The sequence below is a fragment of the Zonotrichia albicollis genome, chromosome 22 (assembly GCF_047830755.1).
Source record: "Zonotrichia albicollis isolate bZonAlb1 chromosome 22, bZonAlb1.hap1, whole genome shotgun sequence".
Classification (NCBI taxonomy): Eukaryota; Metazoa; Chordata; class Aves; order Passeriformes; family Passerellidae; genus Zonotrichia; species Zonotrichia albicollis.
The window spans coordinates 11368402-11384606 of NC_133840.1; the positions used below are offsets into that span (position 1 = coordinate 11368402).

General features: G+C 57.9%; 2 protein-coding genes across 7 annotated transcripts in view; both read left to right on the forward strand.

The window, feature by feature from the left end:
- Window positions 1-1873, forward strand: part of HIP1 (huntingtin interacting protein 1) — a 44541-nt gene extending 42668 nt beyond the window's left edge. For all 6 annotated transcript variants that reach the window (XM_074556987.1, XM_005493747.4, XM_074556988.1 and 3 more), the window contains one exon: window positions 30-1873. In XM_074556987.1, coding sequence (XP_074413088.1) covers window positions 30-40 — 11 coding nt within the window. In that variant the 3' untranslated portion in view covers window positions 41-1873. The remainder of the gene's footprint in view (window positions 1-29) is intronic.
- Window positions 1874-3214: 1341 nt separating this feature from the next.
- On the forward strand, window positions 3215-16122 carry LOC102067389 (nuclear envelope pore membrane protein POM 121). Its single transcript, XM_005493761.2, has 13 exons — window positions 3215-3676; window positions 3763-3966; window positions 4231-4389; window positions 6485-6565; window positions 6816-6987; window positions 7938-8029; window positions 8770-8840; window positions 9537-9661; window positions 10054-10156; window positions 10377-10547; window positions 10874-12610; window positions 13455-13583; window positions 13737-16122. Exons 1-13 carry the CDS (start codon window positions 3429-3431, stop codon window positions 13829-13831), a joined length of 3387 nt encoding a protein of 1128 aa, XP_005493818.2. The 5' UTR covers window positions 3215-3428; the 3' UTR covers window positions 13832-16122.
- The last annotated feature ends 83 nt before the right edge of the window (window positions 16123-16205 follow it).

The window sequence follows — 16205 nt, forward strand, 5'->3', positions numbered from 1 at the left end:
AACCCCTGACCCTGTCTTCCCACTTACAGCTGCAGATTAGCACCAGTGGTAGAAGCAGCCCACAGGGGACACCTGGAACCCTGTGGGGGACACCCCTGGGACCCCACTTGGTGCAGTCTGTTGAGAAGAACCCCAAGGAAGTGGTGCAGAAGCCCCCCTGAAGCACATATCCCCTGTGTTCCCCCAGGAGCTGCCTCCAGAACCACAGCCAAGCCGCCAGCGAGACCTCAGGGCTGGGGCGCGGGCACGAAGCGCACCTGTATTTATTAGAGTGCTGGGGTGGGGGGAGGTGTCCACACGGGGGTCTTTAACCCTTTAGTTTTGTTTTTGCACAGATTCTGGGAACTCCTAGAGCCTTCTCTGGCTGAGCGAGAGCGGTCAGGCTTCTCTTGCCTCTAGCTGCTTTTCCAGCCTTAATCCAGCCCCTGGCTCGACATGAATGTCCCTCCGCCCTGGGAATGAGCATGCTGACAGCCCCGGGGGTGCCACCAGGTGGGGGACAGCCTTTGGGGTGCTGCTGGGCTTGGTGCTAAGTGTGCTCCCCCTCAGCGGGACACTGAGTGCCTTTGGCCACTGCAGGCTGAGGTGGTGTTCCCATGGGATACCCTGGCTGGTGACACAGGGTGCTAGGAACAGCTAGGAAAGGGGCTGCAGCAGGAGGGATGCTGCTATGAGCTCCTGTCCCTCATTCCAGGTCCCCAAAAGGCCTCCCAGATCCCCCTGAACTGGGCTGCTCTGCCCTGACAGTTCACTGTGTTCATGCCAGCAATAAACCCTCCGCAAGGTGCTGGGTGTGGCTTTGGGGCCACCACAGTGCCACCACACAAGCCACTAGTTCCCAGGGACAGGGGGTGACTCTAGGGCAGCAGCACAGAAGGTCTGGGGGGAAGCCAGGGTGCCCCAAAACCAGAGCACCCCAAAGCCAGAGTAAGCAGCTCCCTGTCCCTGCTCACTTTGGTGCCATCCTGGTGTCATCGCCACCCTCTTGGGTGCAGGGGGACCAGGGCCAGTGTGGCTGTGGGCAGGGGTGGCCATGGAGCTGGCACCAGCCAGGGAACCTTTGTGCCTTGAGCAGGGGGCTCAGAGGGCAGGGGGCATCAGCCACCTCTGGGCCCCCAGCTCATCTCGCTGCAGTGGAGACAGTGAGGTCAGACCATGCAGCAATGTCCCCATCCCCCACAGTCCTGCTGGTGCCCCTGCTGGGGCCAGTGTCCCTCCACTCGAGGTGCTGAGGATGGGATTTGGCCTTTCTCCCTTTGGGAAGAGGCTGGGCTGTCACTGCGTGCTTTCCCAGCAAGGCCCCCCGCCAGCACCCAGCTGGCACCTGGAGCAGTGGGATGTGCCACTGCCATGGCCTCAGAGCTACCACCCCTCCACGCAGCCATCCAGCGTGCAGGGTGCCACTGTTCCCGTGTGCCCCCTGCCCTGATGCCAGAGCACCTGTTCCGTGTGCCAGAGGGACCTGGGCTTCTGCTGCTTCCCCATCTTCAGCCCGTGCTGGCCCCCCTTGAATGCAATACCAACCATCCCGTTCCTGCAGGACACAGGGAGCCCCAAAACCCTCCCCGCATTTTTGGGGGAGTCTCGCCTGCACGCCCAACTACCTCAGGCCTTGGGGCCCGGGAGCGGCATGGGGGTCACGGTGGCAGTGGGGGCTCGGGGACAGCGGCACTGCTCTCAGCCTAATCCACTTGTCCCTTTTGTATCTCAGCCAGGTGTGGGCAGAGGGTCCCTGCAGTGTCCCCAGTGATGGCAGCTGGTGATGGGGATGGTGGGGGTGCCCCCCCACTGCAGGGCAGGTCGATTCGGGTTTTCAATGTATGATAATGACCATGTTGTTTGTTTTGGATTTTTCAATAAAGCCTTCAGCCCAGCCCTGCAACTTGAAGGGGGGACACAGGGGACCTGTGTCACAAGGGGGTTGTGGGCTCTGCCCTCATCAGTGTGCTCAGTGGCCCCCAAAATCACTTGGTGTCGAGGTGACCCAGGTGTTGTTCTGGTGATGACCTCTTGCCTTTGCCCCCACTGTCCCACACCTGCGTGTCCCCACAGCCAGCCTGCATGTCACCTCTTTTAGCTGGGGGGGGGGGAGCAGGATGTGGTCCCAGCTCCGCCCGAGGAGCGTGGGTGGCTTTGTCCTCCCTTCCTGGGAGGATGAATGCTGTTGTGGGGAGGCCATGCAGATCACCCTGTCACCCCAGCAGAGCCAGGTAGCCCACAGACAGGGATCTCAGAGGAATGTCCCCTCCTACGCATGGTTAACCCACCTGGGTGGCACCTAGTCTCCTCCAGCCTTGCCAGGGCCACCTCGACCCCTGGGATGCAGAAAGCCCTGTGCCAGCAGCCACTGTCCCGATCATTTTCCCTGCGGGTGTCCCTGCCTGGTAGTGGGGCGGGATATCCGCAGGGATAGCCATGTCTCCTGAGGAGCCCAAAGGCTCAGACAGCCAGAGAGGATTTCCCACAGTTCCCAGCCCTGTCCCCAGAGCAGGATGGTGGCAATGGCACCCTTCAGCCGGGACAAGGGGACAGGCTGGACACAGTGCTGACTGGGGAGAAGCAGGAATGTGCCTGCCGCTGGGTTCCTGCACGTGGGACATAAAGTCAGATCGGGACTGGCGATATATGACAGGGACTGGGACAGCGGGACACAGAGGCTGGAATGGTGTAGGGGGGTTGTAGGGCACAGGGTGGGGAGAGAGACATAGGATGGGGCAGAGGGCAGAACACAGAGGCTGGAATGATGTTGCGGGGTTGTTAGAGACAGGGCAGGAACACAGAGACCGGGAGTACATGGGAATTGGGATGGTAAACAGGACTGTGGATTGGAGATGGGGAGATTGGAAGCTCGGTGGGGGGAGATGCGGTGGGGAAGGGATGGGGCTGGGGCAAGCCCAGAGGTCCCGGTGGGAACAGGGGAGATGGATGACAGGGGAGAGCCCCCGGCGGGGGAACGGGAAAGCAAGACAGGAGCGCCACGAGGGGTCCCGGGCTGAGCCCCGCCCGTGCCGCGCACAGCATGCCGGGAGCCCGCGGAGACAGGGCTGGCCGTGCTCCCGCCCATTTAGCCCCGCCTACTGCGGCCCCCGCCTACCCCGCGTAGTTGGAAGCGCCACTCCCCCCAGAAGCTCCGCCCCATAAAGCCGGCCCCCACGTTGACGCAAGAGGGCCGGCCCTGCTCGCCCCGCCTCTCTCGTTAAGCTCCGCCTACTCATGGGGCCCCCGTCCCTCCGTGCATGCCAGCAGGACTCGTCGCCTGGGACTGGAAGCCCCCGCCTGCTGGGCGCGTTCCTCCACCTAAGCCCCGCCTCCGCTGTACGCCCTGACCCTAAGCTCCGCCCACTCAGGAAGCTTCCGCCCTTCTGTTAAGCTCCGCCCCGCCCGCCCCCCGCCCCGCAGAGCACGCCGGGAGCGGCGGGCGCGCGGCGATGGCGGGCGCGGGGCCGGGCGGGGGGCGGGATGGGGCCGTGAGGGCCGCGCTGGCCGTGGCCGCCGCGCTGGCGCTCGCCTTGGCCTGCCTGCTGCTGCGGGGCGCGCTGCTGGGCGCGGCGGCGCTGGGCGCGGCGGGCGCCTGGTGTGCCATGCGGCCCGGCCCGCCCGCGCCGCGCCCGCCCGGCAAAGCCGCCGCCAACGGGGGCCCGGCCGCCAGGGCCGCGCCGCGTCGCCCGCAGCCCGGGTAAGCAAGGGGAAGATCGGGGTAGAGCGGGCGGGGAAGCCCCAGACCGCGTCGGAGGTGCTGACCGCGCTCTGTCCCCCCCACAGGGTGCCGCGCTGCCGGCCGCAGGCCCCGCGCCGCCGGTACCCGCTGCCTGAGGCCCGGCCGGCCGTGCCGCTGTGCTTGCCCGCCGCCCGCTGGGAGGGCGGCTCCCCCCGCAGCACGCCTTGGGCCCGCCGGGCCGGGCCGCTCCGCAGCCCCGTCACCGTGAGAATCGCCCCGCCAGCCGTCAGCATCGCCCGATCCCCAGCGTAAGTACGGGGGAGACCGGGACACACCTGGGGGAGCCCGCTTGTCAGCCACGGTGGGGACCAGGACACCCTGTGGGGAACGCTCAGTCCCCTGTGCTGTGCCCGGGAGCAGCATCCCATCCTGAGCGCTGCCATGTGCCTGGGGGGATGGTGCTGTCCAAACCTCCGGGAAGGGCTGCAGGGCAGAGCTATGTCCTCCCTTCTGCGGCGGGATCAGACCGCGACCCCAGCCTGTCTCACACCTCACTATGCTCTGTTCCACAGTCTAGAACAGCTGGTCTCACCTCTGGCCTTCCCAGCCGCCAGCAGCCCTGACCCATGTGCGAAGGAGACTGTGCTGAATGCCATCAGGGAGAGCAGGAAAAGGGCTGTGGAGGAGGAGGAGGACCAGACTTTTGAGAATGATCAGGAGACCAAAAGAAGGTAAAAAGGGAGCTGTTAAAGTTGCAGACAGTGTGTTGGGAAAGTCACAATTGGGATTCTTGCTCCAGAGGTGACCAATGGGATGTGTCCCAGAGCATACCAGGCCCTATGAGACCTGGAGTCAGGGCTGGAAAAGTACTGTGAGAAGTTAACTGCAGAGAGGAAGCACACCCCATCCATCACCTAGTCCTTCGTGCTGCATCTGAAAGTCCTCCTTTGCAGTCGAAGGAATGTGGTCTAGGTGTGGGTCCAGTGTGTTCCCCTGAATGGCTGGGATGTGTTTTGGGAAGCCTAGATGGGAACAGGCTTGTCTCCTCACAGGGGTTTGAAGACTGAGAAAGCATAGTGGGAAATGTTGGTAACTGCTGTGGGGTCTGTCCTTCCGTCAACCCCAGGCTTTCAGGAGAGATGGGATTACCAGGTGGAAGCATTGCACTTGCAGTGCTCCAAGCGCTTCCCTTGTGAGCTGATCTAGCAGTAGGAGGTGAAACGAGAGAAAGTGAGACCCTGCTGCCTTTGTTACTCAAGGCCAGCAACTTCCATCCCTGAGTTGGAAGGAGGGAGGGTGCTCTGGCTTTGCCAGTGTCCATAGGAAGGACAGGGAGCAAATCCTGAGAACCGTGGTCTGCCAAAGCCTTTCCAACCACCCAGCCACAGCACTGTCTTGCTATCCCACCCTCCTGCTTTTCCTAGAATCACCAGATGATTTGGGTTAGAAGGGATCTTAAAGGTCATCCAGTGCCACCCTCTATAATAGGCAGGGACATGCTCCACTAGACCAGGGTGCTCCAAGCCCTGTCCAGTCTGGCCTTGAACACTTCCAGGCATGAAGCAGCCACACTTTGTCTGGACAGCCTGTTCCAGGGCATCACCACTCAGAGGGAAGTATTTATTCTGTACATCAAGTCTAAATTACCCTGCTTTCAATTTGAAGCCTTTCCTCCTTGTCCTATGACGGCACTTCTTGATGCAGTCCTTCTCCAGTTTCCTTGCAAACCCCTTCAGATCCTGAAAGGCTGCTGGGATCTCCACACAACCTTCTCTGCTTCAGGCTGAGCAGCCCCTGATGTCTCAGCCTGTTTCCACAGGGAAGGTGCTCTAGTCCCCTTACTGAATTTGGTAGTCTTTTCTGGACTTGCTCCAAAAGTTGCCTTGTCCTTCCTAGTTGTGTCCATGGAGGCTCTTCCATCTGGGCTGGGATGGGGGGCTGAGACTGGGGCATTTTTTTGTCCTGCCCCAGGGCTGCTGCTGTAGGTGGCCCAAGGAGCAGAGCAGGGTAAAGCAGGGCACACTGTCCTCTTCCAGCACTGAATTCCCATCTCTGAATGCTTGGCTCATTGGATCTGAGCCCCACAGGAGCCAATCAGGACAACAGAATGTGTGCGCAGACAGAATCAGTTCAGTGTGTTTTTCTTTAAACTGTTTTTGTAATATGTCGATACACAGCTCTGCCACAAAAGCCAATTTTGAAGGCATTAATGTCTGGCAAGCACAAGGAATGGTTGTGGATAGAAAATTTTGTGTACTTGGTGGACAGAAAGGAGCTGTGTCAGCTGGAGAGTGTGGGACCACCTGTGCCTTGGAGTCAGCTTGCCCTGGGCTTGAGGGAAGCTTTTGGCCAAGTGACAGGGCTGTCCTACACCTCCAGTTCCACTTTACAGCACGGTGTCTTTTGACACTTCAGATCCTCATGAAATCATAATGGGGAGGGGAACTTAGTTTTTTACTTGAACTGTCCAGGGCATTGGTTAGGAAGAGGTCAGAGCTCAAGTCTGTTCAGAAAAACTGAGCAGCTCATTTCTAGAAGTATTTTGGCTTAGAGTAATGGATTTAAGCAATTTTTTTTTTTACATGGAACTACTATGCCAAACAGGCAGCTGGATGAGCTCCTGGTGTTTGGGGTGAGAGTCAGTAAGGACAGGCCCATAGGGAGAGAAAATCTGCAGCAGGGTGTAGGTGGGGAAAAGCTCTGTCCTGAGTATTGGGTGCCAGGAAAAAAGCAAGGTTTGATCTCTCTCTGGGTGCTCAGCCTGCCTTTCCCTAGGCTGGGAGAGGCTTCCACACTGTCATAGGCTTTCACACTCTCTTCCCACAGGCGCCACGACAGCAGTGGAAGTGGGCAGTCAGCATTTGAGCCACTGATAGCTAATGGTGCCCCTGCTTCTCTTATACCCAAGTAAGTGCCCAACAGCCAAAAGCAGCTCCTGGAATGGGAGGGAGCAAATGTCTGTGGGATCTGGAAAAGGGGGCTTGGGTTTTGCTTGCAGAGCAAGAGGGATTGTGATTGTGGCTTGAGTCTGTCACCTGTGACAGCAAGGCTGTGGTGCTGCTGAGAGTTGTTTCTAAGCAGGATTTCCTTCCTCCACCTGCCCTGTATGAAAAGGCAGGAGCAGTGAGGAGCTCATCAAACGTTCATCCCCCTCCAGGCCAGGCTCTCTGAAGAGGGGCCTCATCTCCCAGTACCCAGATGACTGCTCCAACAAGAGGTCTCGCACCTCCTCCATGAGCTCCCTCAGCAACACCTACGCCAGCGGGATCCCCAGCTCCATCCGCAACGCCATCGCCAGCTCCTACAGCTCCAGCCGGGGCCTCTCACAGGTAGGGACACCGGATCTTGGCATTCTTTTGGGATCACCCTTGTAATCCCAGCTCTGGGCTCGTGAGGAGACAGCGATGTGGCAGGGTGTCTGGACCCAGTGTGGCTTAGCTTGGCAGTCTCACCACCTCAGAGAGCAGGTGAGCTGTGGGCCATGGGCCAAGCAGTAATTATTTCATTTTTGGAGGAGTCCCAGGTTGAGCTGTACTGCTGCTTTTACACCAAACCAAGAAAGAGACTTTTCTCCTCTCTCCAGCCTCTTGGTCAGTCTGCTAGACTGGATAGATCCAGGTGAAGGAAAAAATGATGTTGCTGTGCTGACATCTTTTCAGCAGGAGTCAGCAGCGTGGGAGCCATGTGTTCCCATTCTGACCCAGTTCCCACCTGCTGATGGTGATGGAGCACTGCTTGTGGCCTGGCTGGGCTTGCAGATGTGCTAGGGACAGAAAGCCATGGCTACTGGAGCTTTGTCTGTGTGGGGAAAGGTTTGCTCCAGGCAGAGGGAGGGAAGGGTTTGCTGGGACTGCAGAGAGCCTCACCCTTGTATTGGAATCCATCTGCTTTGAACCCCTGGCAAGGAGGTGCTGCCTCCTGCCAGAGCAGCCCCACACACAAGGGTGTCCAAAGCAGTTGAGAGAGACCACCTGTCTCACACACCTGTGTCACACAAAGGCAAGTGCCCAGCAGTGTACTCCCTCCCTGGGCTCAGTCAGGGCAGTAAAGGCCCTGGAGGCTGCTTTTTCCTTATGTGGGTTCAGCTTAGGGTGGCCCGATTTTGTGCTCCCTAAAATGTGGAGGGGAGTTTAAGTGGTGGTGAAGCAGGAGAAGCTCTGAGCTCATTGGGCTCAACAACCATGGCCCTGGGCAATGGGACTTATTGTGGGAGAGCAGGGGGCCTGTACTCTCTGCCAGACCCATGCCAAGTTACTGCTGGTATCTCTCTGCATTCCAGCTGTGGAAGAGAAGAGGTGTGAGCGTGTCCCCTCTGTCCAGCCCAGCATCCTCCCGCCCCCAGACACCAGAGTGGCCTCTCAAGAAAGCCAGGTAATCAGCTGATGGCCAGCAAGAGAGTGGTCTTTCCCAGCCATCTTAGCATGCAAATCCCACTTTCCACTGGAGCTGGGACAGTCCAGGCCCCTCTCCTACACACAGTGGTGTAGAGACAAACTTGTGTCAGTTGGTCTCCCTGTCACCTTGCCATGCTGTGGTGTGTCTAAGCTGTGTCACCCCTGGCCCACTCCCCATTAAGGTCAGAGATTTAAGGGCACAGGTTGCCACAGTAGTGATGGTGCTTGGTGGCATTGGCCTGGCCAGGATTGCCAGATCATTAGGAGGAGACAGGCCCTGATTTTTGCCTTGTTAAAGTCAAATCCCAGGATCTGTATTTTAGTGCCTGCCTTGGAGCACAGCCTGTGTTCTCCTCTTTCCGAAATCAGAGGAGCCTGTACTTATGTCAGAACTAAAACTGGCACAACCACCTGGATGTGCCCAACCTGCAAGGGGCAGTGACTGCCATCTACCCTCCTGAGGCTGACTCATCTTGTGGAGGGTGCACAGATTCAACCAAGCTGAGTCTGGAGGAGGAAGCAATTCCTCTGCCTGGAGTTGGGCAAAGCTTTTGTCTTGAGATCTGTTTGCAGGAGGCAGATAAACACCAGGGATACTCCTGCAAGTCTTCAGCAATACTCCTGCAAATCTTCAGCCTGGTCAGTCTCAACCTGCTCCCTGCAGACAGGGCTGGCTGGGCCCAGGGTTGACCGTAACTGTGCCTCCTGCTTACACAGGGAAGAAGAGTCACAGCATTCCAACGCTTCCACCCCAGTGAAATCAGACAAGGAGCTGCAGACAGAGAAAGGTAAGTGTAGGTGTGTCCCGACACTGCACCCAGGTCACCAGTGCAAGCAAGAGAGCAGGACAGGAGGCAGTTGAGGTCGGCAGTGGGATTGGCTTGAGGGGTCACCTGGAAACTTGGCATGTGCTGGTCCCAAGGCGGTGGCACTTCTGCCCTCAGTGACTGCCCTAGTGAGATTTCCAAGTGACAAGGGGATGCTGACAGTGTTGGGGTGCTAGCAGATGCCTGGGAACTGGCTTGCAAGAGGGAGCTCCAGCTCCCAACCCAGCATGGGTCAGGTGTCAGCCTTGATCCGCAAACTGCAGTGGCATGAGTAGTACTCTGACCAAATTCCAGTCTGAGCTTATTCCAATGCTTCCTCAGCTAAAGTGGAGAGGAAATCCTCTGTGCCCATGGCAGATGGGCCCCATAATTCAGTGCCAGCTGTGGCACGTGGTTTGGGTAAGGCAGCATGTTGGCACAATCTATGGAGCTTGGAAGGAGCCACTGCCCCACAGAGCCCCAACAGCCTCATGTCACAGACCTCCTGGATGTGAAGCTGCTCTTCAGGGTATCACAACCTTGTCCTCAGCTTAAAACCATGCCCATGCCCCTGCCCTCGAGTCAGGCCACCCAGAGTGGGGTCAGAAGGGACAGACCCATCACTACAACCGAACACTTCTCTGCCCAGAGCTCGGCCTAACTTGTCTCCTTCTATAGGTGTGGAGTCACCGGTGTGGAAGAAGCAGAATTCCCTGAGCCCACCATCTGCTTCGGGGAGCAGTGGGAAGCGCAAGCGGAAGATCCCATTGCTGTCATCTTTCCGTGGGGACCAGCTAGTGCTGGTATGTTGCTGTCTCACAGCCTTTTTGGTCCCGCTCTGGCAATAGAATGTGCTCACTGCAATTTCTGCAGGGCTGGGGGCGCACTGACCTGCCTGCCCTCAGGAAGGAGGCCCCGTCCTTGGTCGAGTGGGAAGTGACGCTCTCCCCAGCCCCAGTGTCTGGTGGGCTGTGCGTGGTTGTGCTGCCTGCTGCCGGACCAGGTAATGGCCTGGGGAGGGCCTGCCATGCCCTCAGTGCCACGCCGGGGGCCCACCAGTGTCCGGGACCCGAGTAGCTGCGGCAGGACCACCTGCTTCACAGGGCTCACCACAGACAGTCGCCAGCACACCTTCAGAGAGGCTCTGCCCGCTTCCCTGGGAAGGAGCTAAGCTGCTGCTGCTCTCTCTTGGCAGCCCCCACCACCTCAGCTGGGCTACTCCGTCACCTCAGAGGACCTGGATGCAGAGAAGAAGGCAGTGCTGCAGTGGTTCAACAGTGTCTTGGAGGATAAGGCTGGTAAGGATGGGCTGGAAATGTGGAGGAGTAAGAGCAAGCTTGGGTCTGGGGGTGCTCTTGATGCCTTCCAGCTGAAGAAATCTCATGCTTTGTGGTGCTGGGTGAGGTTGCCCAGGGCTGTAGGGTGTAGGGGCAGCTCCCCTGCCTGCTGGGAAACTCTGCTAAGGGTTTGTTCCTCACAGCCAGTTGTGGGTCCTGATATCTTGCTGTTTCCCTGTAGATGCAGTCCCCACCACCACTGCAGAGACGATGCCTGTGTCCAAGCCGCCGGTGTTTGTTGTGACCTCCGCTGGGCCTATGCCTGCCTCCACAGCTCCTGCCCTGGCCAGCTCCTCACTTCTGGACAGTCTGAAGAAGATGCAGAGCAGCCAGGCTGTATCCACAACACCAGGTGAGGCGGAGGAGGAGAGTTGGCACAGTGGAATGCCAGCAGAGTCAGGCAGGTGCAGCAGGAACTCCTCGTTGTCTCTGCATGAAGCAGCTGACCAAAACCACCTGTTCAAATGCTCTGCTGGCAGCAGAGCTAGCATTCAGGGCTTGAGGGGACACCTTTGGGGAAGCTGAGCCCCTGGTCGTGCTGGAAGCTATGGTAACTGTGGAGGGCTAGGTGTGATGGGAGCTCTGGGAGCCTCTGCAGCCGTAGGTCAGTACCATGGCCGAAAGGTGGGCTTCTAAAGGTGTCCCTTTGTCCATAAATAAGCTCTTTCCCCTTTCCAGATTCCACTGGAACTGTGGCAGCATCCCAGCCACCTCCGTCAGCTGCACAGCCACCTGCTCCTGCTGTATCACTGGAGTCAAGCTCTCTGCCTGCCATCTCTGCTGACACCAAGCCTGTGCCTATATTGAGCACACCTTCCCCCAGTGCTCCCACTGCCCTGGTGGTGCAACCCCCCAGCAGCCTGGCCTCTCCTGTGTTCACTGAGCTGGGCCAGACGCCCAGCAAGCCTCCCTCCTTCCAAAAGCCAAGCATCCTGTTCGGGATGCTGAACACCCCGCCAGCCAGCCAGCCAGCAGTGACTGCGGCCGCTACCGTGCCCACCACGTCCACTGCTACACCCACTGCATCCACGGCTGTGCCCACCGCAGCCACTGCCATGCCCACCACAACCCCCATCTTCAAACCCATCTTTGGTGCTGTGCTGAAGAGTGAGAACGCAGCAGTCTGCACAGCTCTCACTTCCACCACAGCCACCATGCCCGTAAGCTCAGGCCCTGCCTCAACGTCCTCCACATCCTCCATATTCAAGCCCATCTTTGGCACCATCACTGCAGCTTCATCTCCAGCAAAAGTTTCTCCTTTTGCCTTCAAACCTGCGGCACAGCCGACCTCAGAGCCGACAACTGCCTCCACAGCTGCTCTGGCAGGAATCACGGGTCTTCCCAACGTCATCTTCACCACTGCAGCTACAACTGCCACCACCCAGAGTTCCTCCACGGATGCCACCATTAAACCTGTCTTCAGCTTTGGACCGAACCCGCCTGCTTCCGCTGGCCCTGCTGCTAGTGTGACTGTCACTGCTGCCACCTCCACCAGCACAACACAGCCCTTCCTGTTTGGAGGCCTCTCCAGCTCTGCTCCCAGCACAGAAACCAGCTTTACCCCCTCAGGGCCTGTGTTCCAGTTTGGGAAGCCACCTCCAGCTGCAGTCACTGCCACCACCAGTGTCCCAGGAGGCCCTGCCTTTGGCCAGGTACCTTCAAACTCAACGGTTGCTGCCACCACCGTGGGCTTTAGCATATTTGGGAGCACTACACTGACCACCTCTGCCCCAGCCACCACAGTTCAAGCGCCACCGACATTCGGCTCCTCGGTTTCAGCTTTTGGCAGCTTTTCAGCCAGCGCAAAGCCACCGCCACCGTACCCTGGCACTGGGAGCCAGCTCACCTTCAGCACTGGGGCTGCTGAGAGCCAGGTGCCCACCAGCAAGCCTGCTGCTGGCCCCATCAGCTTCACCCCCTCGTTCAATTTCGGAGCCTCCCCGGCACAGTCGGTGGCTCAGCCACCATTTGGCAGCGGTGCCCAGCCAGCCTTTGGCACAACCAGTGCCCAGGGCTCCTTTGGCACCAGCAGCACCCAGGCAGCATTTGGGACCACCACCTCAGTGTTTTCTTTTGGAACAGCCACCTCCACCACATCCAGCTTTGGTGCCACCACCCAGACCACAAGCAGCAGCACCAGTGCCAGTGTCTTTGGCACCACTCCATCTCCATTCACTTTTGGGGCCAGCACCCAGCCAGGCCCCTCCACCAGCGCCTTTGGGATGGGTACACCGGGCCTCAGCAGTGGGTCCGCAGCTGTGGCCTTCAGCTTCGGGGCTGGGCAGAGTGGGGCAGCCCCGGCAGCAGCGCCCTTCGGCTCATCTCTGCCGCAGAGTGCACTGGGAGCGCAGGGCCAGAGCACGCCCTTCGCCTTCACCATGACCAGCACTCCCAACAGCAAGCCTGCATTTGGAGGTGAGTCATTATGGAGCCATGGAATGGGTCATGTTGGAGGGGGCCTTTAAGATAATGTCTCTGCCATTGGCAGACCCCTTCCACTAGACCAGGTTGCTCAGGGCCCTGTCCAACATGGCCTTGAACATTTCCAGGATGGGATGGGGGCAGACAGGCCATCTTGAGGATCTAGAGTTGGGCAGGAATATTTCTGATGGACCTTGCCAAGGTGCCCAGGGTCCACAGCCCTGGTGAGGCCAGTGCTCCTGCTATGCAGAGCCTTGCTGTACAAGGGGAAAGCACTCCCATCACTCCCTGTAGTGATCCTGCTCCTCTGGGGAGGGGAATCCCTAAACTCTGCTCATTGGCCCCTCTGAAGGCACCAGCTCCCTGACTTTGCCCATCCGAGTATCCTGCAGGAGCTGAGGTCATCTGAGTCCTTAAGAACTACCTGGAACACCTTGGTGAGCTGGAATGCTGCCAACCAGCAACTGCTCCATGGATTGTGCCTAACAGCAAAACCGTTAGGTTTCCCTAACACTTGAGATCCTCGCTGGATATTCCCAGCTCCCATGGAACTGAAACCCACACAGTGAGCAACTCCTTGATCTAGCAAGGCCAAGGTCTTTGTTCCTCTCTGACAAATCCTTCTGTGCGGCCCTGCTGTTCATAGAGTCCAGAGATTATCTGGAAAATGTAACTTTTGCATTAAAAGGGCTTTTCAGGAGTAGAGGCTGGTTCTGGGGGATGGACTGTGGTGCTTCAGCCCCTATAGAGCATTTTGTGCCTCCTCTGGGTGCCACCAGCTCCCAAAGGCACTTTCTCCTTTGCCAACCCTGTCTCACAGTGACCTGTTGCTTTCCAGGAGCTTCAGTGCCCACCTTTGGGCAGGGCACGCCTGTCCCTGGAGCTGTGGGAGGTGGAAGCAGCACCCTTTCCTTCAGGACACCCAGCACTCCTGCCTCAAGCTTTGGAGGAGTCGGCACTTCCTTTGGTAAGGAGGGAGTTGATGCTCCAGCCTTGGGGAGCTCATGGGTCACGGTGTCCCCTTAGGTTGGGGACAGTGGTAGGGCCAGGTGTTCTCTGGGAGACGGCTCAGGGAGTACATGCTAGACTCTAGCAACCTGAGCAACCTTTCTGCTTCCAGGTTCATCCACTCCCACCTTCTCCATCGGGGCAGGATCCAAGATGGGCACTCGCCAACGGCTGCAGGCACGGAGGCAGCACACCCGCAAAAAGTAGCCCTGGTGCTGCTGGGCTCCACTGGCTCACGTGTGGAGGCCTCTGGACTGGAGCTGTCCCTGTGGTGGGACCAGGCCCCATCCCTGACACCCACTGGATATACCATGCAAGGATAAGCCAAACTCTTGTTACTTGAACAGTTCCAGACCCAAGACTGGACAAATCTCTGTACATATCCACAATGTTCTTTCCCTCAATTTATTTTGCCTTGTTTAATAATGTGTACATTTCTCCCCATTTGCTTCTTGTAGCTGTTTCCATGCCCCTCCCCAGCCCTCAGCCAGCCCCAAGGCCTTGTCCCACTCAGAGCTTGGCTGGCGACATGCCGTGGTTCCGAGTTCCTGTCAGACACCGTCTTCACCAGGTCCCAAAATCTTTCCCATTGTTCATCCTGTGGGCTGGTGAACATGGTCCCATGCCTGCAGCCAGGGTGAGTTCCAGCCTGGCTCCGTTTCGGTGCCACAGCTGACTGGCATGGGTGCAGCTGGGTGACACCCCTGGGACCTGATGTCCTGCTACCTCCAGCTGAGGACATGCCATAGCCTGGGACCTGCGCTGGAGGCACGGGGTGAGGATGGGGGTCCCCCCACCCCTCTCCCATCTCCGCTGCTTCGTGGGGCTGTGGGCTGCTCCCACTCTGCTCCCCAGTTCTGCTTTATCCGTGCTCCTGTTCCTGCACTCACTGAATCGAGTTTGGAGGAAGAGCTAAACCGTGTGTGTGGCGGCATGTTGGTTATGCCGGATTTGCTGTTTGGAGTTTCTTTTTTGGGGGCACCAGTCCTTGGGGGGAGACGTGCCCCGGCTAATTGGGTGTTGACAGTAGCATCACTGCGTGGCTGCTCGTGCTGGGGAGTTGTCCCTTCTATGTCGTGACTAAAAGGCAGCTAGGACAGGGGATTCCAACTATGGCAGTCTCTCCACTCCCTTTTCCTCTCTCTTTCTCCTCTCTTCCACATTTCAGGGGGCTCTGGAATTGCTCACAGAAGGAGGCCAGAGCAGATGCATTCTCCCCTCCATCCCAAATCCAAGTTGTTTTTCATTTTTCATCCCAGTGGACTTTACTAGCTCTTAGGAACTGTGGTGCTGCTTCCCTTGTCCCCATCCAGCCAGGAGTGAGATTCCCACCCTTCCCTGCCTTAGAGCTTTTGTGGGAAGAGACTGCCAGAGCTGGGAGTCACCAAAGAGCCACCCCCTGCCCTGTCCCTGTTGAGGGATGGGCACTCCATTCCCAGGAGTGCTTTGCTGCTGGGTTTTTACTCTCCGAGCCGTGTGAGTGTGTGTGTTTGCTGGGGTCTAAATTAAAAAAAGAAAAAAAAAAGAAAAAAATCACAAATATTTAAACATTTTTTAACAAAATAAAAATTTATTTTTATATTTAAGCTAAATTGCCTTCAAATTCCTTCAAGCTTGGTTCAGTGAAGTTGCCTACCCTGCAGCCGTTAGTGTTTAGCTATTCCCACCCTGCCTGTGCCTGTGGGAAAGCACTGTGCTGGGAAAGGCAGCTGCATCCTGCAGGCTCTGCCATGCTCCCCCCACTGTTCATCATCCCCTTCCTTTTAAATGTGATGTATGTGGATGTGACTAAACCTTTTTTTGTTCGTTTTTTAAAGTTTTTAATTATTTCTCTGAGGGTGGGGAGCAGGAGCCTTGATGTTACGGTGCTGAGTGCCAGGGTCAAGACATCTCTCCCCGCAGAAAGGGCAGTTGATGGGCTCTATGTGGCACAGAGGGGACACAGCCCTGCAGTAAGGGGACATAGAGGACCTCCAGGTCCTGATGGGAATGTTCTGGCCATCATCCACCAACATGGCTGTGGGTGCGGTGGACCAAGAGCAGCCAAGCTGGGAAAATGTGTCCTTGGGGGTGGAGGAAGCAGAGGGCAAGGGGCTATTGCCTGCAAAGACTGACCTTGGGTGTCCTTCCCTGTGCCCATTAGGATTCTGGGCCAGGAGAGCACCTGCTCCTCATCCTTGAGGTGCCAGGGTTTGGCCTGGTCAGCTCTGAGAAGATGGGGATGAGCTGGGACAAGGTTGAGGCCACCCTGACTCTGGGTCCTGCCCCCAGGTAGCTGCCCCATGTAGTCCCACACACCCATGAGGAGCCAGGCTGTCCCTTCCCTGTCACACAGGCCCTGCTGGGAGAGCCCCTTGTGCTTGGGGAGAGGCTGGGTTTTAACTGACTAAAGACTTGGATCATTCCTGGTGTGGCTGATGAGGATTTTAGTGTGAATGTGCAATTTTTGTTTCCCTGCTTCTTATGTCTCCGGTTTAAAATAAAATGAACTGTGTTCACTTGGCTGTGCCCATGTGTGTTTCCTGGGGCTGGAATTCCCAGGGCAGGGTGGTGCTAGTGGGGTTCAGGTGGAGCACCCTCT